The 26179-nt window shown below is 35.7% G+C and overlaps 1 protein-coding gene across 6 annotated transcripts in view; it reads left to right on the top strand.

Annotated features, from left to right (window-relative positions):
• HELZ (helicase with zinc finger) overlaps positions 1–26179 on the top strand; it is a 92011-nt gene that overhangs the window by 14684 nt on the left and 51148 nt on the right. For 3 of the 6 annotated variants that reach the window (XM_072880949.1, XM_072880948.1, XM_072880946.1), the window contains exons 2-12: positions 2554–2781; positions 4594–4630; positions 8034–8158; positions 10692–10748; positions 11608–11656; positions 12088–12163; positions 15175–15373; positions 16462–16569; positions 16891–17188; positions 20472–20739; positions 25544–25877. In XM_072880949.1, the coding sequence (XP_072737050.1) occupies positions 2572–2781; positions 4594–4630; positions 8034–8158; positions 10692–10748; positions 11608–11656; positions 12088–12163; positions 15175–15373; positions 16462–16569; positions 16891–17188; positions 20472–20739; positions 25544–25877 (1761 nt within the window). In that variant the 5' untranslated portion in view covers positions 2554–2571. Of the gene's footprint in view, positions 1–2001; positions 2121–2553; positions 2782–4593; positions 4631–8033; positions 8159–10691; positions 10749–11607; positions 11657–12087; positions 12164–15174; positions 15374–16461; positions 16570–16890; positions 17189–20471; positions 20740–25543; positions 25878–26179 lie in introns of those variants that run through there. The other 3 variants (XM_072880947.1, XM_072880951.1, XM_072880950.1) reach the window with 3 other exon arrangements.

Raw genomic sequence — 26179 nt, 5'->3', positions numbered from 1 at the left:
CAAATACCCAATAAGTGTGCGTGTCTGTGTCTGCATGCATGGATATAAATGGAACTGAAATGAAATCTGAGAGCCTGAATGGATCATTTTCCATATATTGTCCACATACTGGTTTTCTTTGTTACAATTAGATTTTTTTTAAAAAACAAATTACACTGCAGCAGCTCCTTATGTAGCACTGTGACTTCAGAGGTTTTTTTAATTACACTCTGAAATACTGATAGTGTGACTCAGTTTAGCCCAGTTACCCAAACAGCCTGGTCCTGACTTCTCTTAGCTCCACTAAACTTAATCCGCAGGTTATTGCTTAGGGTCAGTTACATCCTCTGATGTGCTCTCTTCAGTCTCCAAGTTGACCCAAAGAAATTGTGTGGCCTTTGCAGGACAGTAGACCACTGCTGGGTGTGTAAGACCCGGCTTCTCCTCAAACAGACTAGTTCCAATAGTTATTAAACCAGCCAGCATAAGACAGCTGGTAAATAAAAATGTTTTTCTTTTACATGGTGCCATGTTGGAGACGAAGGGCTGGATAGTGCAGCTTTCAAATGCCTGTCAGTTACGCGGGCCAGGTCAGTTAGGATAGGATCTGTGTATAAACAGTTCTTCGGGAATAAACACACAGAAGCTCTGCTGAGACTTTTGGTCAAAGGAATTTTGGTTATATGTCAGCCAGGAAGTGAGGAAATCAGAAGTACAGCAGAGTTCATGAAATCCTCTCTTTTCAGTCCCTTAGGAGGAAAACAGAATGTACATGAGAAAAACATCAATTAACTGTTGTATTACTATTGAAGCAAATCCTAGATTTGTAAAACCCACTGTGGCCTAAAATGTTAGTGAAATGGAAATCAGTGTAATTTTTAGTTGTATCTAGAAAGGATCCTTGCATAAACAGCTTAAGAATACCTAACATTTATATAATTGAAAATATGTGCTTAAGTGATCCAGCTGAGCGTCTTTAATGTTAATAGAGTAACTCCATGAATGAATTGACTCCTATGTATGGAAAAACAAAACCTACTTGCCTGTTCCTATTCTGATTGAAAATGGGGACTTATTTTTAGCAGAAAGAGAAATATCTGGATGAATGAGATAATATGTTGCAAGGTCATTATTAAGAGACAGGCATATGTCACAGATTTGTATCAGGATAACTGCAAATTTATTCATGCTTGCGCTCCTTCATTTTTGGGAAGATATATTGTTGTACATAAGAAATTTTTATATAAATGTTGTAAAAGGGAAGGTGGTTTAAGTCAAAATTGTCTGGAAAAATCAATATTGCTTTACATTTCTATATTGATACTGAAAAGCAAATTTTAAGAATGGAAGAGAACACATAGAACACTATGTCATATAATATATGAAAAGTCTTGTTTACATTTCTACTGTATATTGGCTTAGGCATGTGGTAATGAGAAAAGTGGGATAGTGTATTATTTTTCATATAAGGAAAATGCATTTATTTGATGTTCAGATTAACTTCTTGAAGTTACTTTACCTTAGTTTGGTTAAAAACCTAAAATTATCAAGTATAAAGGAAGTTTTTAGCAGTGAATTTTTAAAGTGGGCTAAAGATAGTTATTTGAGACAATCATGATAGTTAATATCACAAATATTGATAGTCTGCTACTTGCTAAAAATGAAAATGAGAACTCATTTTTTCCTCTTTCAGTTATCAGAACACATTTTTGTGAAGTCAGCTTTAAAGTACAGTGTCTCTAGGAATATGTATCATGTATTTAAATATTATGTGAACAAAGGGAGAATGTAGACAGGGATTGTAGAAGTGCTTTGCTTTTCTACTGGTGGTTTAGATTGTGGATAACCATTTGTCTCAGTTTATTGGCAGATAATGCTGTCTGTCTTGTATACAGATTTTTACAACAACTGTTTCAATTTTTTTCCCCTAAAAATATTTACTTTAAAATTATCTAAGAAGTTCTGCATAAAGGTGTTGGTGTGGCAGAGGTATCTAGGCTTTCTCAGGCATAAATGGAAATAAACCAACTGAAGGAAGAGAAGCGGTTTCCTGTTGACCTCCTGTTCTTTCTCATTCATCCTTGTCCATCCCCATCGTGCTTCACCCAGCCGGAGAGAGCGGCTCCCTCCCCTGAGCGTAGGTGAGGAGTGCTTTGGAGAGAAAGGTGTCTTGGAGGAAATGGCTGCAGGCTCGCAGAAAGAGCAGTTGGTGGATGAGTTGTATTACTTCCAAAGCAAAGATCATGCTGCCCGTGAAGGCCCAAAAGCCTCTATGTAACAAAGTGCTTAAATCCATGCTGACTTTAAAATTTGAAGCCACTACTTATATTCTTAAAATCAGTCATGGGCTTAATAACTTCTTGAATTAGAATCAAAACCGAGAGCTGGGAGCGATGGAGAAGAGACTGGGAAAACGTTAGTTAGTGAGAAAGACTGGGATAGGAAATGCGAATGGCATAAAATGAAGGGGATGTGATACAACACCTTGAGATGGGAATGGAAGTTGGTTGGCAAGTTGTCACTGCCATTATACAGCTAACCAACATTTTATCATCCCCTCTGCCTCCACTCTAGGATTTCTGTCCCTGAGTCATGGCAGACAGAAGACCAGAGAAGTCATGTGAACAAGCATGTGAATCTCTTAAGCAGCAGGATTATGAAGTGGCAGTGAAGCATTGCACAGAGGCTCTCCTTTCCCTCAGCCAGTACCCCCCAGCTCACCTCCCGGAGGCATGCCAGGCAGAAATCGACCGCATCAAAATCGAGACTCTTCTGTATAGAATTGCTTCCTTTTTACAACTTGTGAGTGTGACTCTTTAATAGTATCTAGTGAACTGGAAAGAGCGATCAAATATCTTGTACTGTCAAGATTTAAATAAAATTCAGAGTTTTTCCTGTGATTGGCATGTTGGTTTGCCACAGAATCCCACTTGCTAAAGCATGTCTGAGGCTTCTGTCTTGTAGTTTTCCCTGATCTGTTTATTTTTCAGGATTGGGACCTCTAAGTAGTTTGGGTCTGAATCACAGTTCTCTGAAAGAATGAAGAAAAAATACTTCTAAAAAAAAAAAAAAGTTTTAAATACATTCCAGGAAGGCAAAATACCTGGTTTTAGGGTATTATGTTTGTACAGTTATGCTGAATTACACACCAAATTACCTTATCTTTAAAGAGCATGAAATTAAGGTTGCAAATCTAAACACTCAACAAACAAAGCTGAGAAATGCCAGAATTCAGATAGCTGGTTCATACCTAATTTAGCTCCATTGGCATAGGCCTAACATTATTCTTTTAATACTTGATCATACACTAGTTTTCCATTGCTAGGCTAGAGCAAGGCTGGTGAAAGATGTAACTTTTAGGCTCTGGCAGATTTTTAATGGAAGTGTGAAAACTGGGCTTTTTGTAAAGGTTTGTAAATGCAAGACAAGAGGCATAACCCTGAATTATAGGTGATCTCATTGCCAAATTTGTGTCCTTCCTTTAAAGCATCAGAGCGCTACGCTTTCTTAAAGGAAAGGACATGACAGTGCTTAAGAATAAACCTATAACCTGCTTAATGAACCTACATTTTTCCTTACCTTTCTGTTTTGGAAATATTATTACAGATTTACAGGGGCCTTGTCTACCCCAAATCTTCATGTATTATTCATGGTATGAACAGTTTCATCCCAAGTGGAAAAAGTTTGGCCAAGTTGTAAGACCTTGCTGGGCAGCTTTAAGACAAATCTTGCCCATCTGATTAGGGAGCATTTTTAAGCATTCTTTAAATAGATAGCTGAACTGAACTATTCAGTGTGCAAAACAAGGACTGGGAAACTTCTTAAATTAAGATGTGACCTATCTTATGGCTCCTCAGGGGAAGAGATTCAGAAATAACCAAGTTTTTTTTTTTAATGGAAGTTGTGTTACTACAGACTTGACTTCTCAAAATTATTTACATAGGCCAATATGCAGATAGATGCTTAGCAGTATTTAATACGTTTCTGACCTGGATGCCTTTGAAAATCCTGTGAGGCACCTGTCTGGATGTTCATCATAGTGAAAATTATTGCAGTAAGTCTTCAGGGGCTTTGGAAAAATACTTGTAATCAAAACCTTCCTATTAAAGACATGAATTATATAGATACTTGAAGGCTTATAAGTAAAAAAATATAAAATAAATTCAAATTTTCCTTCTTGTTTTACTAAACAAAGTAATTTTTAAAATCACCAGTGGAGAGACAGTAAAATAAAATACATACCTTTCAAATTTCAACAGCACCATATTAGTGCAAGTTTAAAAAAAATTTAGTGGCTAGAAAAGAAAGTTAAGTTTTTGTATTTTTTCCTAGGTGTTGTGAGCCACCTACAAACACATACATAAACATATACCTTTGCCCATTCATGTTCCTCTTTTAAAATGTCCGTTTGCTGAGAATTTGAGAAAAAGTCAGCATTCTAAGAATTAATTATATTATATTTGACATGTGACTGATGTTCTTTACATGTTCCACCCTGGAAAAAACAAGATAATGGATTCTTAAAAGTTTTAAGAAACTTGTAATTCAAGCATGTAGTTGTTTATGCGAACTGGAATAATGCTATTTTTAAACTTTTCATGTTTTACCTTTCAGAAAAAGTATGGGCAAGCAGATGAAGACTGTAGGCATGGTATGCTTATTTCTTTTTTTATTACATAGTGTTATAAATTGCAGTCAGTTGTCTGAATTTTTAAAACCGATGCCCAGATTTGTTAGTTTGCTAAGAATGGTTTTTTTCCTAGTTAAAATTATGTATCTGCTTTATAATACTTTTCCTCCTTTTTTTTTTTTTTTAAATTTTTTTTTTTAGAGAGAGATCTCACTATTTTGTAACTCATGTTCAAGTACCAGAACTCAAATGCATGTCTTTGGCACAGTGGTGCTATTTGGCTAATAGATACTTCAGTATTCAAATGTAGGATGAATTGATAGTGTTAGGAATCTTGTGAAGATAAAGACAGCTGATTGTTCCGTCTTTCTTCCTAGGGACATGGTGGATATTTTGGTTTGCGTTTCGGGACTTGATTCAGAGAAAATCAAGATGATGTCCTTACATTTATTCCTATTTGTTAAAGCTTCCTGATGTGCAAAGGTCACATTGAAGTTGAGCCTTTCATGTTTCACTGCCTTGTTCGGTTGGGGTGTTTTTAAGGGAATTAACCATCCTTGCTAATGTTTTGTTATTCATGTGTAATGCAAGTGATTCAAAACTCACTGAGAACTCTTTGCTGAGTTTGGTAAGCGTTGGATCAGAGTTTATCAGTTAGATTTGGAAAGAAAAGGTGGGTAGATCCCACCTTTCAGTTTTTAGTTCCTTAACTACTCTTGAATTTTAAAGGAAGTTTCCTCAAACCACAGTTTTGTTACACAGACTGTGTGAAATACTATTCTGACATTCCTGTGCTAGCAATGATAATCTTTAAATTGTTCCTTTCTGGTTTTGTGTGGGGTTTGTTTGTTTGTTTTAAATGCATTTTTCTTCACTGATACTCAAGTCATAGTGTGGGGAATTTGTGGGGCTCTGCAGCCTGCTTGCAGAGGTCCACAAAACATAACTAAGAAAAGTAAACTTGCTTTCTGTAGGTGTAAAATTAAAGTTTAACAAATTTAAAAAGGCTGAACATCGCTTAATCAGTACCATTCTTAAAATAGCCTGGATTTTTTTTTTTAAAGCTGCTGCTTTTAGCTGTTGATATATGCCAAGGGTGTAATATTCTGACTAACATCATAGTGGTCTTTCATGATGGCAAATAAAAGTGAAAGAGAGACATATGGAAAGATGAATGATGGTTAAAGGAGGTAGGAGAGAGAATGCTGTTTAATGAGTAGTATTCTGATTGATGAGATCTGATGGGTTTGTCATAGGGGTAGATGGGTGACATTCATCTGTTAAAACTTTTCTTGGCATATGTGTCAGATACCAGTATCTCAAAGGAACTGTCATGTTAACTATTTTTCTTCTGTCACTGGACGGGCATAGAAGTGGATGGAATAGGAGCGCTGATCTCTACTCTTTTTTTTTTTTTTTTTTAAATTAAGTAGAGAAAACAGCTTTCAAGTGTATATTAGTAACAAAGAAATAGCGTCCACTTTAATGTTAATTTCCTTAGTTCATGCCAGCATGTTCTGCAAATATTTTTTCTAGATCTAAAACTGGAAAGGACATATGAATATGAGGACATATTTCAACTTATTAATGCCATATTTATATATGTATAAAAAATAGTGGGGGTATGTGTGTATATATATATATATATATGTATTTGTATACACACACACCACCCCCTGTATTTTTATGAATACATGAATGAACTATTTGGTTGTGGTTCCCTATGATGTGCTGTTATCAATTGTAGCCCAGCATCTGACAGTTTAGAGTATCTGCATTTGTGATCCTGAAGGGCCTTAGTTTTAGTTTTATGTTTGAAATACCCTTGGAAAGAGACAACCTTAGTATGGACTATGTGATACTCACACTTCCTTGATACTCACAATTTTTTTAAATAGAGTTTTATTCAAGCTGCTGTTCTGTCTTTTTACAAGACTTGACATGTTGCATACATATGACTGTTTTATTTTAACCTCAATGATAAGTACATTTTAGAATAGCTAGAAAAATATATGTTCTTTATAGTATGCTGCTTGCACTGTTACAAGGAATGATGATAATTTACAATCTGTTAAATTATTCCACAAATCTTTAACAAAAGATACTGGTTACTGTGTTGTAACCTTTTATGTGCAACTGTATGTTTTAGCTTGGTAATACTATGCAGTTAATGATACGAAATATCATAATTGGACATCTAATCTTTGAGGTTAAAATAGCAAACTGTCAGACATGTTAAAGCTATTTCTGGGGCTCCTTCTTCTGATTTGGGAAGTAAGCTCCATTTTTGGAAATGTGGTCAGTATCATCAGAGTGGTGAATTCAGACTAATCTTTGAGGCACTTCATGAACCGGATTTAGTTACCATTTCATTCTGAAGAGATGTCTAGTTGGTTTTATATGAATGTTTTTTGTGGGACTATTTTTTCTTTAGTCTTTCACGCAATTTCTGTTAACGATGTGAACGTCAGTTGAGTGAGGAGTTTTGATTTATTATTCTAAAATGTAATCCTGAAGTTGTGGTGAATGTAAAATTCCTGTTAGCACTAAGAGGAGCTATTTGCATCTGCATGAGTAGCAGCATAAACACAGATGTCGATGTTGCCTGCAATAACAGTAATACATATTACAATTCTGTAATCTTAAACAACTGTCCAGCCTTCTTTTCAACTCACATGCTTAGCTTACTAGCTTTTTAGTCACTCTGGCATTTCGTTTTCTGGACAGGTAATATATATGAATAAGTGTTATTCCTGCTTGTCTGAAGCACGTCTATATCGTGAAATAAATCCTTTCACTATTGGAAGTGTCAGTGAAAGTGTCTGTTTGGCTAGCTATCTGATCCAGTGCTAGAAAGCATTAGGAAAGTTTTCTGTTACATGGAGCCTGTAAATTTCTGGACTCAAACAATTGTTCCTATATCCTGCACTTTACAGTGTAAGTGAATAAAAGCCCTTTCAAAGTAGCAGGAATTGACCATGAGGAGGTTAGCTATATTTGGAAACGACAGGGCATGCTTTTTGTGAGCATGAATGGATCTTCCTGAGCATGTTTGTGTTACTGAGAGGTTGTTGGTTGCTATTTTTTTTCCCCCTTTCTGTGAAGAGGAGGTCCTTTGTGTCTGTGTCAGATATTTGAATTTACGCTTCCCATATTTAATTTTTGTCTATTTTAGCATGTAAACATTACAACCTTTTTTGAGCTCATGTACAGCATTTCTTAGGTGGTGGGAGACAAGTTTCAAGTTCATATTAGACAAGAGCAAGTAATACTTCCTTTACATCCAAGACTTTTATTTCCAAGAAGCTATGGATTCAACCCAAGTTTCAGACTTTATTTTCATGTTAAAGGTGAATGAAAACTGTATATAGTTTATTTAAATGTATACTATCATGAAGCTAATAGTTGCTGATTTGTGTTGCAGTGCTGGGAGAGGGGCTGGCCAAGGGAGATGGATCTTTCCGTGCAGTGCTCTGCTGCATGCATCTTAAAGGGAAGCTGCAAATTGTGTCTAATGTTCTTTCCAAATCACTGATGGGTGAATCACTGGTAAGTGGGTTTGCTGCAATCTACATAATTTAAAAAACAGTTTTGTATTTCCTTTTTTTAAGATGTGTTTAATAATGAACTTCTGAACATATGTTTGACTGGCAGGTTGCAACAAAAATTATTTGTATGAAAAAGACAAAGATAAGTATATGGACACACATATATAATCGGGATATTTAGGTTGTTGCATTACCAGTGCTTCAGAGTTGTTACGATTTTGAAAAGTTTTTTTGTTGTTGTCTCTGAATCCTCAGGGAATGCAAAATAATTTGCATATTTGTGTGATTGACTAGAATAATGTAAATCTCAAACTTTTGCTTACTTTTTTAAAATTGCACCTGATACCATTTTGTGTGTACTTCACGAAGTTTAGCCAGTAAAGCAGAAAAATTATTGATAGGACTTTTCAATAACTGGCCCATGATAAGTTGTAAGACACTGTGGAAAGCTTTTCAGGAAAAAGAAAAAGCTTTGCATTTCAAGACGAAAATAAAGTTTTGAGTTCAAAGCTTCTGTTTTACCCTTGAACTGCCAAAACTTGTAAAGATGCTTTTAACCCCATACATGTAAGTAACTGTTCTGACTCTTATGTGACTACTTATATGGGGAAAATTAGGAACGTATATAAGTCTCCAAAGGATAGTGTCCTTTTTATTTCTGTAATCTAGATTAAATAGCATGCAGTTTGTCACCATGAACTGCTGGTGATGCTAAATCCAGAAACATGGTCATAGCACAAACAAGAGCAGCTCTGGTCAGACCATGAGGAACGGGTAAGTGACATCAGAAACTGTTGTAGGAAGGCGTATTACCTTGAAATTGGATCATGTCTCCTATATCTTGGTGCTTAACTTAATCAGTAGGTTGTTTTTGAGAGGGAGTTCTGTTCGTCTGTCTGATATATATCCTGAATTCCCTTCCCCCTGCCATTGGCCATTTTTACATAAAGAAGAGGTTTTTTTCTTTGTTTAGCTGGTGTTTTCTAATGACAAAAATGTTTCATTGAAAAATTCCTGGTGAGGTCGAAGGAAACTTGCCTTCAGAAAAAATTAGTAAAATAGCCAAAAGCTCCTTATCGCAGGAAATGTACAGTGCCCTTGTTTTGAGCTATTGTTGTGCAAATAAAGGTAGCTTCATATATAATTCCAGACTGTTGTCCCAAAGCAGAATTTGAGAGGTTTTTACAAGCTTTAGGTTGTTAGACACAGTTGTTTTCAGTAGGAATATTAAAACCAGCAACTGATTTACTGACGTCTGCCATTGTCTGAGAGGAGAAATGAAACAAAGTTTTGGAATGAATTTGTTGAAGAATTGGAATCCATCCAGTTTCCTCCCCGGTGGTTTAAGAGAATGATTCTTGCTAACTTTTTTATGCTCTAATACGTTTAAGCTCAACAGGTTCAATTTGCAGCCTTTCTGCTGAAGAAGTAAAAAATCATTTTGAAAAAAGCCTAAGTGTGAGAATTGTTGAGTGTGTAAGTTTTCAACAAAGAGTGTAATTTCTGCTGCTCAGTAGCACAGTCAAAATGTAGAGAAGTCTAACTAATGTAGTAGCACTTAATTACATTTTTGAAGAGATTATTGAAATAAAAACCACAGGTCTGGGTTCCTTTAATAAAAGTTTTCACTTACATGAGCGTGAAATTGTTACACTTAGCGATATATTTCAGATAAATTCAATTTTGAAAGATTTTTACTTCAGATGTACTTGAATATGCAGTTATTTTTAGTTACATGGCTAATATTTGCTTTTTAGTGAAAACTCCAAAAATTACATGGTCTATCTACATCAGAGTAGAGGGAGTTATGAAACTGTAGAAATTAGTAATCTATGAAGTAGATCCTTAAGAAGAAATGAATTCATCACTGCAACAGCAGTGAAAGTTCATTATATTAATTCCTTTAGAGCCAAAGCAGTTCAGTAACCATAGCATATGGCTCATGTATAGTGCTTTTCATCAGCAGCTTACCAAGTGCCCTGTGAAGACAGTCAGTATCACTGTCCCTGTTTTGCAGATGGGAAACTGAGGCATGGAGAGTTGAAGTGACTTGCCTAAGGTCACCCAGCAGGCCGGTAGCCAAGCTGATAATAGAGCATAGATCTCCTGAGTCCTTGTCTGTTGGGCTATACTGCCTCCAGGGCCACTGTGCATGCAGAGTACTGTTCTGGAGGATAGCAATCAATAAGTTTTGTAGCTATTAATATTTGTCTTGAGTGGCAGCTAAAATTCATAAGAAATTTTTTTTTTCCCCAAGTTGTTCTACATATGCTGCTCTCCTGCATTGTCCTGTATTGGTACTTGCTGTAAGTCTAGTGCTGGTTTTGGCCAGTGTAAAATTCCCTTTTTTCACCGTAATGTTTGCTCAGTGTTATGTAGTATGTCATTTAAGATTGTGCATTGTAAGTCAAACTCATTTTTCCTTCTTGCCCTTCTCCTTGGTGGTAGTGCAGGGGGAGATGAACTTTGTTGCTGTGGTTTAATGCATGTGAAGGTTTATGTGTTTGATGTATTAATATTCTTTCTCCCCCCAGAACGGGATGGTAACTAAAGATCTGACACGACTGAAAACACTTCTTGCTGAAACAGAGGTAATAATGAGCATATTATTGGGAAAATAATGAGCAGTACCTGAAACAGCTGAAAGGCTTGTTTTCATGTGTCCCAGGAGACCCAGGCTCACTATGAACATACTGGTTCAAACGTTATTGTTTCCACTGGTCTGTTGGTCTTCACCACCTACCTATCCAGGAGCCTTTCCTCCCAATCTTGCATGACATATGGGAAAATAGAGAAAGATGCTAATAGGTTTTGACTGTCTTGAAGTAGTGAGTAGAAAGAATTCAAAGCATTTAGATCTGTATTATTTATTTATTTATTGTATTTTTCTCTGTTGGAAATGATTCTGAAGTAATAAACATGACTTAAGAAATCGGTTAACAAATACAAATTTGTTACCTCTCAGGCACCTTTTTTCGTATTAGAGGTTAATCTGTCATGTCTGTTGATTGAATTGCCACTTCTTTTTTGTTGTTTTTTTTTTTTTCCTTATGCTTTGTCGTTGATTTGGGCTTTATTTTTAATGTAGATTCAAAGCTGAAAGACATCTCAATACAGTTTAGACTTTGGGCCTTTTAAAAACTTCACAGCTGTCCACATTAAAGCGATCACAGAGTGGAATTTGGTCTTGTAAAAATATCTTAAAATTTTCTTCTAACAATGAGTAGACTCAGGGTTCCTGTCAGAATTCCTTTTATCACTGGCTGCAATCCAGTTGTTAGGTTAATATGAAATTCATGTTTGTGACTGGAAGTGATTTCAGACTTCTGATTAATATTTTTGTATCGGTTGTTCTAAAACACATTTTGACAGCAAAGAAGCCAAAGCAGTTCTTGTTGATGAAATTATTTTGATTTCCTTTATAACTGTGGCTTTTTTATATAATTGTAGGCAGCTGGTAAAGTACCATCAGGATATCATGTAGAAGATTTAGAAGAAGGTATGTAACTCAGTTCTAAAGTTACTTCATTTTGTAGTGAGAAGACTTGGATTCTACTGATTGCTCAGCACTGCATAGTAGTCAAAAAGCAAGAAAGGGGCTTGACTATTGTGATTAGCCCTGGGGATTGAGGTAGAATTATCTCATCATTGACTGAATTTGGAGGCAGAAGTTTCTGTTTATCCGTCAAAGTGCTGTATCAGAGCCTGCTCTGTTCTGCAAATTGTTTGAAACTTGCCTCAACAGCCTTTGGGCCTTTGTTCTAAATGAATTTGTAAGGGATTGAAAATTAATTTTTGGTGGATAATTTTGCTTTTGTACAAATACACTTTGGGTTGATGTTTAGAGGTACAGTTCCCTGGACAGTTACTATTTGACTCAGAAATACTTGGCAATTAGAAAAGTAACCTAAGTTTTGGCTACTCTGGCAGGGTCCCGGGATGGCTGGCAGTTCCGCCCTCCACCCAGGGGAGTCACAAGCAGTGAAGAATACACGCTATGTAAAAGGTAAAGTCATTGCTTTATATCAACATTCTCCAAGGGATCATAACGTTTCCTCTTTTATTTAGCTGCTGACAGAATGATTAAAAGGTCAGGAAAATGAAGGTACCTGTTAGAACAGGAGTTGATTTGTTCACAGATTTTTGGAAGGGTCAGTATATCCAGAAGCACCTCACTTTATAAAATGGAATCATTAGCTCCATTTTCATAAGAGAGTGGTTGGAGGACCATTTTTCTAGTGACGGGTCAGCATCTGTCTTTTTGCCCTACCTTTTCTAATTTTTATAATTTCAGAGATGTGAAAAGTTCCCACAGACAACAGTGTTAGCAGCCTGAAGCACAGTGAAGTGTGCTTTGACAGCAGATAGGGTGCATGCCTTCAGATAAATGGGCTTTGTTGATAGATGGTCTTTGTCTTCAGATAAAAAAAATGTTTGTAGAATTTCCCTCCGGCTCTCATTATTTCCATTTTGCATAAGCTCAGATACACAGAGGTGAATTGCCTTGCTGAAGATCCAATGGCTTGTATTGGAGTTTTTCCTCCTTGTTTGTTTCAGTCTACTAGTCAATATTGCCTCTAGTTTGTGTTGTTAATTGCCATTACTTATGTAAAACTGTATTAATATATATGGGGAGGAACCATCATTATGCACTTGATTCTGCCATATATGTAACTGATGCAAATAATTTAAAAAAATGAGCAGGAATCTGACCTGCTTTTTAAATTACATGACTGAATCACTGAATTTGGGCTACTTATGGCGTGATTTTCTAGAGATGCTAAATCTTGGCAACTCTTGTTGATTTTTATAATATCTGGTGCATATTCAGCAATTTTTAAAAAGCAGATATTTACAGTTTTTAGTTCATGATGATTTTCTGTTGAGTAACATCTATACCATGTTTCCAACCATTGCTCTGAAACATTTTTCCACTAAAGCTGTGATTAGCTTTATGCACACTGTTAACCCCTACAGTGAGAAGGATGTGCCTTACTCAGCAAATCCATAGGAACAGTATCATTCTGACCATGGACTAAAGGTTTTAGTTCCTTGTAAGGAGACAGTTACAAGTACTGAATATGAATTTTTGAAGCTGTGATTTATTTTTCCCGTGTGCCATAAAGCAGTAGGAGTACAGCAGATTTATTCTAGATAATGAAGCTATGGAATTGCAGGAGGTATTAAATAAGAAACTAAAAATGAGAAAAAATGTTCTATTAAAATACGAACAATGAGAACTTGGAAAAATTGCATAATGATGACATTTTAAAGTAATATGCTTCCCTATTAAATAATGAAAAGGAAAGCCACTTGATTTTAAATCTGCTATGTAGCTGATAAGAACAGGTCAACAATTTTTTTATGCTTGCACTCCATTTACTTTGGGCCATGAAAATCATAATTGTACTTTAGGATTCTAATGCAATGGTGAGTTGGAAAATTTACAATAAAAATATTGAAATTGACTGCTAAGAAAAATATTTTTATTTAAAATATACTAAGGAACATTTCTTGAGAATGCCTTTAGTAACATTGTGATACATATCATGCTTATTTTATTTACAATTTGGTCACTCAAACCTTTAAATACTTAAACTTTTCTTAAAGGAAAAGTGTATGCTAAATCAAATTATAACCGCTAATGCAAGTGTGGCCTAGATATCCAGGTACTTTTGCTGCAAGGTTTCCATGTCATAGTCAGGTGTTATTTGTTTTTATCATGTAGCTCAAAGTTAACGTTCTAATTCATGTTACATTACATAATACATTTACTATGGAAAGGTTATTCAGTCAGTGATCCCCTTCTGCTGCCTTCGTCAATGATGTGGGGTCCTGACTTGCTGTATTAATTTAGTCTTGGTGCATCCTTTCTTTTTTACAGTAACTCATCACTGTAGGAAGAGATTCTTAATATGAGTATATACACACATATCCACATAAAATTCAAATATAGTCATGTTTACAGAATTTCTATAAACTTAATATCCTGACAGAGATCAGCCTGCCTGGCTTTGTTTATAATAAATGTGATGCTTACATTAACTCTTTATAGTCTCCTTATGCAAAACAACGAACAAAACAGTCTCCTGGCCTGATGTTTATTCTGTATATCCAACACTTTCTTAGTACCTTCAGAATTTACCCCCCTCCCATTTTATTCTTCGTTTTGTCATCTATTTAAGTGCTTCAGTTTTGAAGAATGATGAATGTACAGCTATTGCCTTGTGTTTTATAATTTTAATATAAAGTTTAATTATAAAAATAGTTCCCAAGTTATACAGGCATTTGCCCAGACTTACAAATAATTCTGAGAACTAGAATGCTTAAATTGTATACAGGTGTTTGGAATATCATTAATTTTGATGCATCAGTACATGCCATTAAATGAAAAATGTACTTCTTTAACAAATCCTTAACCTCTGCAAAAATAGATCCTTTTAGACTGATATACCCTTTACAAAGAAGAGGATTAAACCTTTTCCCTGAGAGATTATTTCTGTGCAGGTGTATTTGGTAGAAGGGACCATGTGATGTCACTGTTGCTCCAGGAAAAACTGCTGAATAAGTATTTGTCAGCTAATAACGTAATGATTGGAGGAAACTTGTTATATCTTCCCTTTTCTCCTGATTAACAGTGTTTTATTCATATTAATACAGCGCCTAGTCATTTCAGGGATGGTCCACGATCTCATTGTGTTATTGCTGTACAAAAACTTGATTCTTTCTTCTTTGAAGCTAGAAATTTCTAAAGAAGACTTGTGTCCCCCTATGTTTCAAAGAAATTTGATATGCTTTTCTGGACTTTGCAGTAAGAGAGGCTGCTGCCTCTCTTACAAAATGCTGTATAGATGTATATATTTCCAAATTAGTTCACATGGACTAAACTGCCTTTAGTTCTGTGAGAGAGACTTAAAGAATGTCCTTCTGGCTTTAAAAGTAAAATTTTGATAAATTTATTTTTTTAATTGGAGACCGAAAAGTTCAAGGCATAATCGTTTTTCCTATTTTATGTAGATTTTTAGAGCAAGGGATCTGCAGGTACGGTGCACAGTGTACTTCAGCACATTCCCAGGAAGAGCTAACAGAATGGCAAAAACGATATGCTTCCCGCTTGATCAGATTAAAACAGCAGAAGGAAAACAAACAATGTTCGGGCAGTTATATGGAAACCTTGATTGAGAAATGGATGAATTCGTTATCTCCTGAGAAAGTGGTAAGGAAAATATACTACTTCCCTATGTGCTCATATTTAAAACTAACAGATGAGCCTGTTTTTGGCCCTTACTATCAGAGCTGGTCGAATTACTCCTTACCAAGAAATTGCCCAACCAATTTGCTCCCCTTTCCATCCTGCCCTATGTCTTCTTGCAAAGATACCAGAGACTTAGGCTGATTTCTGCAAATGTACTCATTTTCAGGAGTTCAGTAGAGTTTGTGAATTACAGTTTATGGGTTAATCACAGCTTATTCATTTTGCATATTTACTATTCCCAGTGCAGGATGGGTCAGCCAAGTCTCATGGTATTGTTCCTGTTCCTTGACTAGATGGCAGAACTTTTTAAACTGAGAACAATAAATGGCGAAGCTTTCACGACTTAGTGGAGAATACTCTTGTTTGTGCATGGCTCCTTTTCTTTGCCTGCAGCTGCAGGCACTTGTATGAAGAACAGCCAATCCCCTAAATGTTCAAAAAAGTTTGAATACTGAAGAGTGTGGGGTATGGACATGATCAAACTTAGCAGCTGTTTGGAATTCCAAAGAACGTTTTTGCGGCATTCGACCAGCTCTACTTACCACTGACCCTAAGGAGTTTTCGGTCCATCTATTGTTGATTAAAATCTGGGAAGAGTGGACTTTCTGCAAAATGCATTAATGAGTAGAAAGCCTGATTCTAGTTTCCTGGTGTCTCAGTAGTCTCATTGACGTCAGTGAGATCTGGGGTCTTCTGGAAAAGCAGTCTTTGGGCCTCATTGTATCAGATTCTTCTTTCCAAATGAAATAATGTTCTACTTTAAACATTTACAATTAAGTTGGTTTTTGAAAATCAAGTCCTGTGGTTAATTGTCCTTAAATGGTTATATTATTTGCTCACATAGTATGATCTAGTAGATTTGGCTTGCTTGTCTCTCTGAATTAGCACATATTTTCATTAATTCCTACGCAGGACTTGCATCAATCCTGCACAACCTAGGAAACCATTCTTTCCATTTTCTGTTAAAAAAATACTACCTTTTCCTGAATGTTTTTATTTTGATACTGTCTGTAGATGTTTAATGTTATCTTCTTTTTCTTTTAATGTAGCTTAGTGAATGTGTAGAAGGAGTGAGAGTAGAACATAATCCTGAGCTATCGGTAACTGTCACCACCAAAAAGTCTCATCAGACATGGACATTTGCTCTCACTTGTAAGGTAGGACTACTTATCTTTTGAAAGTGAGTCAATAATAACTAGAATGCAGCCCATAACCTTTTGCGATTAAGATTTCAATTGCATAATTCCTCTTAAAATAGAGAAGCTTCCTAGCACCATCCCTTCTCTCTCTTTTCCCAGCAGCTCTGGCGATTATGTATCGACTGCCCAGATTTCTGGAAAGCGGGCAGGACTTGTACCTGCTCTGAGAAGCTGAGGCTTCTTATAAGCTCTCATTATCTGATTGCAAAGGAAGATATTCCTGAAATAATTTCAGTTTTCCAACATACTGTCATTTCAACCTTTGCATTTTTTTTATAGCCTGCAAGAATGCTGTATCGAGTGGCATTGCTTTATGATGCCCATCGTCCACATTTTAGTATCGTTGCAATATCTGCTGGAGACAGCACTACCCAGGTATCACAAGAAGTTCCAGAAAACTGTCAGGAATGGATAGGAGGAAAGATGGTCCAGAACGGAATAGATCATTATATATACAAAGTCAGTATAGCCTTTAACACAGAAATCTTTGGAACTTTTCGCCAAACTGTTGTGTTTGATTTTGGATTAGAACCAGTCCTCATGCAACGAGTAATGATTGATGCTGCTTCAACTGAAGGTAATGTATTAAAAAATTCTTTTGGAGTAGTGGAAATCTTTCATGCCATCTCTTTCCTTTTCACATTTCTGGGCAGAACAGCATCTGTTTTAGCAGCTAGTGAATATCTTTTGCTGTATGTTATGTTCATCATATATATGAATATAAATAGTGGACAAAAGCTTCAGAAGGTCTAAATAAGGCAGATAACTGGAGTATGACTATTACTCTGTGTTGGGATAGGACTCCTACATCTTGTCAAAATGCTGGGAATTTCTGGTTTGGTATGTGTCTGAAGGCAGCACTGGAAGTTGAAGTATGTGTATGTTTTTATAATCATTCTTGTATTGATGAAAATGTTAAACCCATAGAAAAAGGTCAGATAGAGAGATGAAGTGCTTCTGTATAAGAATATACCTGGTAATTCATTCATTACTTAAAGCAGACTATCTGAGAAGTTGTGGGGTTTTTTTCCGTGCAATATCTGATTAGGGTTGTCAAAGGCAAAAGGCAAAGTATAGGCTTGTAACTCAGTGAAGTGCTGTTGACATGAATTTTGAAAATGTAAAGAAAGTGTAACTATTTGTGTGTGTTCCAGTAAAAAAAAGCCCCACTACATGTTACTGTAAGGGTTGTATTCTGTTTATGAAATTGATCTGTACCTCTCAGTTCAAACCTGAAATAACTCCATTATCAGAAAGATGTCAACAAATTGAAAGATGTTCTAAGAGGTGCAAAAAAGAAGGAAGCACTTTGATTTATGGTAAAAGATTAAGAGACCTAAATATAGGTCACTATGTCACTTGGCAGCAAGCAAGGGGGTGGGATAGAGTGTGGTAATTTTTTATGTATATTTGAGTGATGCAAACACTAAAGAAACAGAATTGTGGCACTGGGATGTGAGCAGAAAGAAGAAGAAAAAGGAAAAAGAAGGAAAGAAGATGAAACTAAAACCAGCAGTTTCCTATTCTTGGCCTTTATTTTCATCTAACAGGTTAACATTTGCAACATTAACAAAAAGAAACTGTAAATAAGAAATACCAAAGATCATGAACTGATCTTTCCAGATGACCCAAGCACTTGTAGCCAAGAGCAGGAAGACTGTACAGGTTGTAATGTCTCTTGAAGCAGAGAATATTGATTGCGAACGAGAAACTATGCTTAGAAGCAAGGCTGTGGTCTTTTCAGGAACTATTATATGATCTCCATGTAACAATGTGGGTAATTACAGCTGACAGGCTTCCTAAGACATTGAGCTTGTGGAGAACAGGTGTCCTTTTATTGTAAACCTGTTTAAGATGGAGAAAACTAAGCCATAACTTATTTGCAAAGTCAGAGTTACTGTCAAACCAGTCTATGGTCTTGGTCCTTGTTGGCTTAAACTAACTACTAACCAGAGCGATACAAGGAACAGCCAGTTCAAGTCCGCGTGAAAGTGATGGATGAAGTTGAGATAGCACTTTCTAGCATGAGTTACTGATACTTCCTTTTCACATGTTGCTTGGCTGTGTGCAGAGGGACACTGAAGTCTTCAAGCAGGTTGTTACTAGTATTTGTTTCAAATGAAAAGAGTGCTAGGTGCTTTACAGATAAATGTAAGTACAAAATCCTGGGCTTTTTGCTGAGGTAATCTAAGAAGTGTGTAAGCAGGCAAGTGAAAGGGATAACTGTTGGATGTGTGTCCGATTCCATTGTTTCTTTTACTTTTGGTATATATGAATTGGGATCTCATGGAACTGTTTTTCAAACAGAAAGCTGCCTGAGGTCTCTACATTTGCATGTAATTCAGGGCCCTGTCTAGATATCTAGGTGGGAAAGAAAGGTCAACATTAAAATATTTTAATGGAGGAGCCTCCATTATGCATTTTGAAATCTTTATTTGCTACGGAAAAAGAGAACTGAGAGAAGTTTTCTGTGCGCTGAGAATGTACAAAGTGCTCTCTAAGAAAGGGTCATCGTATGTGCAGTCTGTGCCAGGAACTCTTTATGTCAGGCTTCCAGTGTAAGCCTCTCTAGTGCTGGGAATTAAATGGCTCTCTTTCTAGGAAAGGAGGACTCAATCCCAGCACAATTACGGAGCTTTTGTGATCTCAGGTATGCTTAGTACCAGAGAAAGCTTCATTTATGGTGAGATGATTTCAAACACAGAAACCACACAAACATGGACTTTTTCTTGCCATACAACTGTAGCTACTAATATGGTTCAGGCTGGAGGTAGATACTTAAATTTGGCTTCTTAGTGAACACATACTTAGGAGATTAGCGAGTAAGATAAGCTATGTTCCTGTAGTCACAGTCAAGCTGAACTGACATTTCTTTTGCTAAAAAGCTGTTTTCCTTCTATTTAGAATAAAGACAGTCAAGATGATGTTAAGTATTTAATTTGAATTTGAAAATGTCTTTTTTGCACACTTTTCAGCGTTGGTGTGATATCCTGGATACCTATCTTAAATCTTACTCAGAGATAATACATTAAGATATCATAGCTTCACTATAAATGCCAAATATTTTCAGCTCTGCAATGTAACTGCAATTCTGTTAACTGGTGCACTGTTGTCATAGTGTTTTCTGTGGTGTTAATGGATATATTTTGGGTGGCTGTAGACAGTGCTTGGTCTTTGGTTTTTCATTTAAGCTATGTGGTCCCTGAAATTAGGGTACACTGAAAAATTAATTTCCTTTTAATTTTATAACTTTATATCATGTTAGGTTACATTTCCAAAGTTTTGCCTAGCAAACTAACTTCAGCTATATAATGCAACTGTCTGCAGAATACACATATTATGGTACTGTAGAAATTTTTTTAAAGGCTTTCACAATGTTGCAAATTTAATGATTTCTTACTAGCTAGTTTATAAATTTGTTTTTATTGCCTTCTAAATTTTATAGTATATATTGTAAGGTTCTTCACTACTCTATATTTCTGAAATGAGATGATGTTGCAGTTAGGCTTTGAAAGCATATTGTGATGCCAAGTCCTTCAAAGTTGCTTGCAATTATTAAAATAAAAGTGCTTTCCTTGTTTGTCTGTACTCACTCTATTTGCTATCTATAGAATATTTTATTTTCTGGTCTTGTTTGAGAGCCTGCTTGCTCTCTGTGTATACTTGAAAAGTAGGGATGGCAATTACTAGCAGTGAACTTACTAAAGCTGTTGTAGGCCGAGGGGACTCTTACCTACATTTAGTTCATTATCTCTAATGGGATTATTTTTAATAGTGTTTTGTTTGTTTTGTTTTAATAAAAAACAAACATATACGGAGTTTGAACTTCTTTCCTTTCCTTATTATGTATCTACACCCAGATCTTGAATACCTGATGCATGCACGGCAACAGCTACTAACCACAGCTAAGCGTTGGGATTCTACTTCTAAGACTATTGTAGAATTTGAGCCTAATGAAACTACTGAATTGGAGAAGAGCCTTCTTACCAGATACCAAATCCCTCTATCTGCTGACCAGCTATTTACACAATCTGTCCTGGACAAATCATTGACCAAGACCAACTATCAGTCACGGCTACATGACCTCCTTTATATAGAGGAAATAGCACAGTATAAGGAAGTTAGCAAGTAAGTGATACCTTTATAAAAATACTTCTTAGATATTTCTTGCTGTCCTGTTAAAATGAGGATGACAACTTTTTAAATAAAACCTACGTGATTGTTTAAGATGCTAAGTCTTCCTGTTTCTTGGAAGTGAAGTTGAATATGAGTCTGGAAATAGTAAGCTTTGATAAAAGTCACTAGCACTTAACAAATGTAATTTACTGATAACTTGTTTAAAAGAAATTGTATGTTATCAGTCTATGCTTACAGTTGGAGGCACTAAAGAACTATTGTACAATGTTTTGTTAGTGTCTGGATAATAATAATTTGTGTTTATAGTGTTTTGGCTCTCTATACAAAAAGATATTAATAAGAAGAATCGTATTTTTGTTCCTTGGTGAAAGTAGGTTATAGCAAAGTAATATATGAAATCTTTGTATAAAAGGCCTTGAGGGAGTGTAAATTTATTTTTTTTTTTTTTTAAGAAAAAGTTTGAATTGTGGGTGGATTAAACTCTGATCTTACAATGATGTGGCAGCTGACTTTATTATATTTATTCTCTAAATAGGTTGAAAAATGAGCTTGTGAATAAAAGGCATATAGTATACATTTTTTGTTTGTTTTGTTCTGTAATATCTTTAGGTATTATGTACATATTACCCAACTGGATTAGCTGCATGAGCAAATACAGAGCTAGGAAGAAGATGTGAGCTTCCTATGTATAGACTCTCATGGAGCGTTTTTTTCTGTAGCTGGATATTTGTGGTTAAAAATTTTGCCTGCACTCATGTGGTACAGAAGAGTTTTAAAGTGTTGCACTACTCAGAATGGAAAGTCAATATGGTATAACTTCCCTTTAACCTAATTTAGTAGCAAATTTAGTTCTATCAATTAAGTTCCAAATCAGAAATGTCTTTTTAAGGCGGACCACTCCTGGAGCTGCAGAGGTTCAGCTGAATCACCCCTCTAGAATGTAGGAAGAAAATACTATGAGTAGTTGTATTTCTCATGCTTTTAAAGCAGAAAAATAGTTCCATTTCTTTTTTGTATCTCAGATGAAGGGCAATATATGTGAACTATTTTCCTTCATATCTTTCATCGCTGCTGCGCTCTGCTCTTGAGCTGGAATCTAACATACAGAGGAATTATGCTTGAATGCTATTTTCAGCATACAGAAATATTCTCCATTATACATATTTATAATCAGGTTGACTTTTCTAAGGCTTTTTAAAACAAAAGTGGGTTTAAAGTAAACATTATGAAATATGATACAAAATTAAACAATATTTTTACTGAGTGAATTTTCACATTCAGAATTACGCTCTCATGCCTCATAGGAAACCAAAGAGCAGCATGCCTGTAGAAATAAAAGATTAGTAAGTGTATCCTGTGTGTAATGCTTCCCCTTTGGACAATTTGGTGCAGCAATAAGTTATTGCTCTTCTTTTTCTACCTAGTAGATTAATAAAAGTAAGTTTTAATAGTGTTCTTGAAATCTTCTGGTTTGATAGTGTTGATGACAGAAATATTCTTTTGATCTTGTAGCTGACCCACTTTATTGCAACAAGGCTCCAACTAGCACACTTTCCTGATCCTCTGTGGCTAAGATCACACACTCGCTATTCTCTAGTGAAGTGACAGGGTTGTAAGCCTAGAATTGGGCCCAGAAATACAAATGCAAGTGGGTTGTAATACCTCTGAAGTGGTGCCATGAGTGAAAATGTTGATGAGCTGCTACTCTCTAATGGGTTTGTGTATGTGTATCGTAAAAGTAGTAGGGTTGTCAACATGGTCTCTTATGACAAGACTGGAATAACATGAGTGTCTGTGGTTCAGATTGGAGTGAACTGTTGGCTTTTAAGAATGTTGATGGTTTCCCACTTTCTAGGAAAACACTGTTTCAGACTTTACGTGGGATCACCTGAGTGGAACTACTGAAAAGTATCGGGTGAAGGTTGCAGTGGCTTTAAAAGGTCTTGAACTCAGTTATAGGAGAGTTCATTCTGGATAGTCTCAGGGAGCTTTACTTTTAGATCATGTTTATTCTAATATTTCAGGAGGCATTTGTAAAAATTACTCTACATGAGTACATCACAAAATAGAGTAATAAAGGTTAGAATAAAGGAGCCACTGCTGTCTAATTTCCGAATGCAAACATACTCTGTAAGAAAAAGCAGAACAATGATCTGATCTAGATACTAGTTTGGTTTTGGAAAGTTTTGCCCTACATACAGTCTGTTGATGGCTTTAAAACTCTTCCTTTCTTGCTTGCACATTCAAAAGAAAAACAGCATAGTATTGTTAAGAGTGGCTAGAACTTAGTGTGTATTTTCTTGTACGAATGTTAAAGAATGTGTGAGGTGACATGTAGCTCCTTCCACTCAGTACACTGTCTGCTACCAGAATTACAGAGCAGATTTATCCTCAGGGCTGTGAAAACTTAAAATACTGGCTTTGATGGAAAATAAATTTGCTTTTGTCATTACTATGTCTCACATTTATCAATGCATAGGTAGGTGTCACACTGCACACCCTGTCTGAACTCTGCATGTGTAGATGCAAGAGGAAATGTGCTGAACGTACTTTTAAGAAACTGTTATATGGGGCTTTGTTCAGAATGGGTTTGTTTGCCTTTTAGGAATTTATTGCTTGCATTGGTACTGGATGAATTAATGATTTATGAAGTCTTTCTTTAATTCTGTGATTTTAAATATGAACAACAGGCTTTTCTGTAGCTAGTTTCATTAACACTGCAATTAGGCTGGGATTTTACAGTGCTTAGGAGGAAACATAAATTTTTGTTTGGTTTGTATAAGCCTGACTGAAAACCTTTTTTTTTGTATAAACCTGCAAAGCAAGGGTGAGGAATGGATGAAAGAAGCAACTTTTGTTTTTTTAAAATCTAATCCTTAGAGGATTTTGTACTTTTAACAGTTTGCCAGAAGGTGTCAGCTTACTCAATAGAAATTGCTTGATAAACTCTAAACTTTAGGTTCCTTTTAGCACAGCAGATTCAGTTTAGTAATTTATAAAGACACCAACTTGTGCCTTGTCTCAGAATGGCAGTAATACTGTCTTCCAGCACGTTTTTATAAATCTGAATTTGAGAATGAGCTGATGCACATTCAGTAGCATAGGGATTCAACTTCAGGAAAGTTTTAACAAATTAAATTCACAATAGCATGTGATTGCATCTTAGTAATAATGCTGAGCTCTTGGTTACTGTGTTAAATGTTTTATATAGTATTTTAACAATCATCTGAATGAGATATGGGCTGTTCTAGGTGTTGCTAACTTGCTGATAGCTGCTTTGGAATAGTGCAGCACTTGTGTAGAAGAAAGCTTGTTTTTTGTTGTTTTGGGTTTTTTTAGTGCGTGTGGAAATTGGAAAGATTACACTTAATTCTGGTGTGCTCCCTGAAGTACATGCTTTTGAGTGATTGCTTTGACTGTAGCTTGTGCAGTAACCTTTGTGGTTACTGATGAACTGAACAAATCTGTGTTCAGTAAGAAGATATCTCTTGCTTTTTGAGAGTGGAGGTGTGTGAAATTTGGGTCTGACTTAAATACCCATATTATGTAAAGGAGCAACTATTACCACAAGGGGGCAAACGTGCAGTTTTTGTGCAAGACTCATGTTTTGCCAGATATGAAAAAAATGTATTTGATTGGTTTGGTAGATGTTTAATTACCAAGTGAGCTAAAATGTTGGATTTTATTGTTATGGGCTTATGACTATTGACACTACAGGGCTTAAACAATGAATTACCAGTTTATTAGGTTAAAATAGAAATTACAAGAAGAACAGGTCAAATAAAAACAGTATGAGTATGAAAAGTATTATAAGAAAATGAGGGTTTTTTCCAAGAGGTTTTATTTCATTTGTGAAAATCTTTGGTTTTTACTTTTCTTCTGTAATTTGTTGCAAATTCAGGAGAAAGTTGCTGATGAGAAGAGAACTGAATATTGTTAGTGTGACGGACCTTTTTCCCCTTTTGTTCTTTTTAAAACCAGGTTGAAGCAATCTGTTTAAAAAAACCCAAACGCTCTAGGAGGCGATTAGTATGTATTGGTGAGAGGTCAATAAAGTGTGCTAATAAGTCACTTTAATGTGTTACGCATGTGACTTCTAGAAAATGGTAACTACAAAGAATGAATTTGTTACGTGTCTGATTACAGGAGGAACCTGCTGCTAATAGGAATTCTGTGGACAAATGGTTTATATGGCTGAGCCTGTGAGGCCATTCTCTCATTTCAAATAAAATGATCTCATTTTAATGCCTACATTCTGATTTTTTTTTTTGAGGCATTTTAATCAATCCCTCTGAATTATAGGTATAATACCATTTACCTTTTAAGATGTAGATTACCATCTTGGGTGTGCAGCAGGAAGAGATACATGAAATAAATAGTAATCTTATTCTGTTCTTTGCCTGCACGCACGTCTCTCCTTGAATACCTAACATAAGCTTACAAACTATTTAAATAGAAATTTTTACTTCTTTGGGACATGATTTTGGGACATTAGCAACTCTAATTCACCCTAAACTTATTTTGGTCTCAGAAAGTCTAGTATTTGATTCTTGTGCAGGTTCTTTTTTTAAGCTTCATAGATGTTGATTCTTTTGAATATATGTTTTACAGGCTATAATCAAAAGGAAAATGTGTAAACATTTGACAGCTACGTACTTATGAAGGGTCAGTTTGGCTATACTTGTTTATGCTTAAAAGTTCTGAATGTATAAGGCAGTTAATCTTCAGTCTGAATGCATGACATTTCTGAATCTGAGAGCATTTTTCTGCACTGACTTGATGCTTTCTTACTTAGGTTCAACATAAAAGTGCAATTGCAGATTGTAGCAAGCTTCATGCTCACTGGTGTTTCTGGAGGTGCAAAGTATGCCCAAAATGGACAACTTTTTGGCCGCTTTAAGCTCACTGAAACACTTTCGGAAGACACTTTGGCTGGACGGCTGGTGATGACCAAAGTCAATGCTGTTTATTTATTGCCTGTCACTAAAGATAAGTCAGCACAGACCCAAGGAACCAAAGAGAAGGTTTATGAAGCAGCTATTGAGGAGAAAACAAAGGATTATATCTTCTTGAGGGTATCCAGGGAATGCTGCGAAGAACTTAATCTTCGGGCAGATTGTGAAATGCAGGTAAGTCTGAGTGGAAGTGGTTTTGGTATGGGAACTGTTTGCATTGTGTCTGTTTTGGCTCCACCCAAAATAATTGCTTGAAGATATGAAAAGGAATTTTGTTATTCATTGCCATACACAGAAAGCAGAGCACAGATGAGTATTTCAGATAGGTGAAATCTTTTTATACGTAAATATACACATATAGATATATGTGTGTGTGTTGTACGTATATATGAGTCTTATTATTTGGAAAAGAAATTAATATTTTAGAACTGTCACAGCGTAAAAATACATTTTAATGAATTTCATTTCTGGCAAAA

The sequence above is a fragment of the Ciconia boyciana genome, chromosome 16 (genome assembly GCF_034638445.1).
Source record: "Ciconia boyciana chromosome 16, ASM3463844v1, whole genome shotgun sequence".
In the NCBI taxonomy this organism is placed as follows: domain Eukaryota; kingdom Metazoa; phylum Chordata; class Aves; order Ciconiiformes; family Ciconiidae; genus Ciconia; species Ciconia boyciana.
Note: the sequence above shows the minus strand (reverse complement) of the source record. Positions and strands in the feature narration are given on the sequence as shown.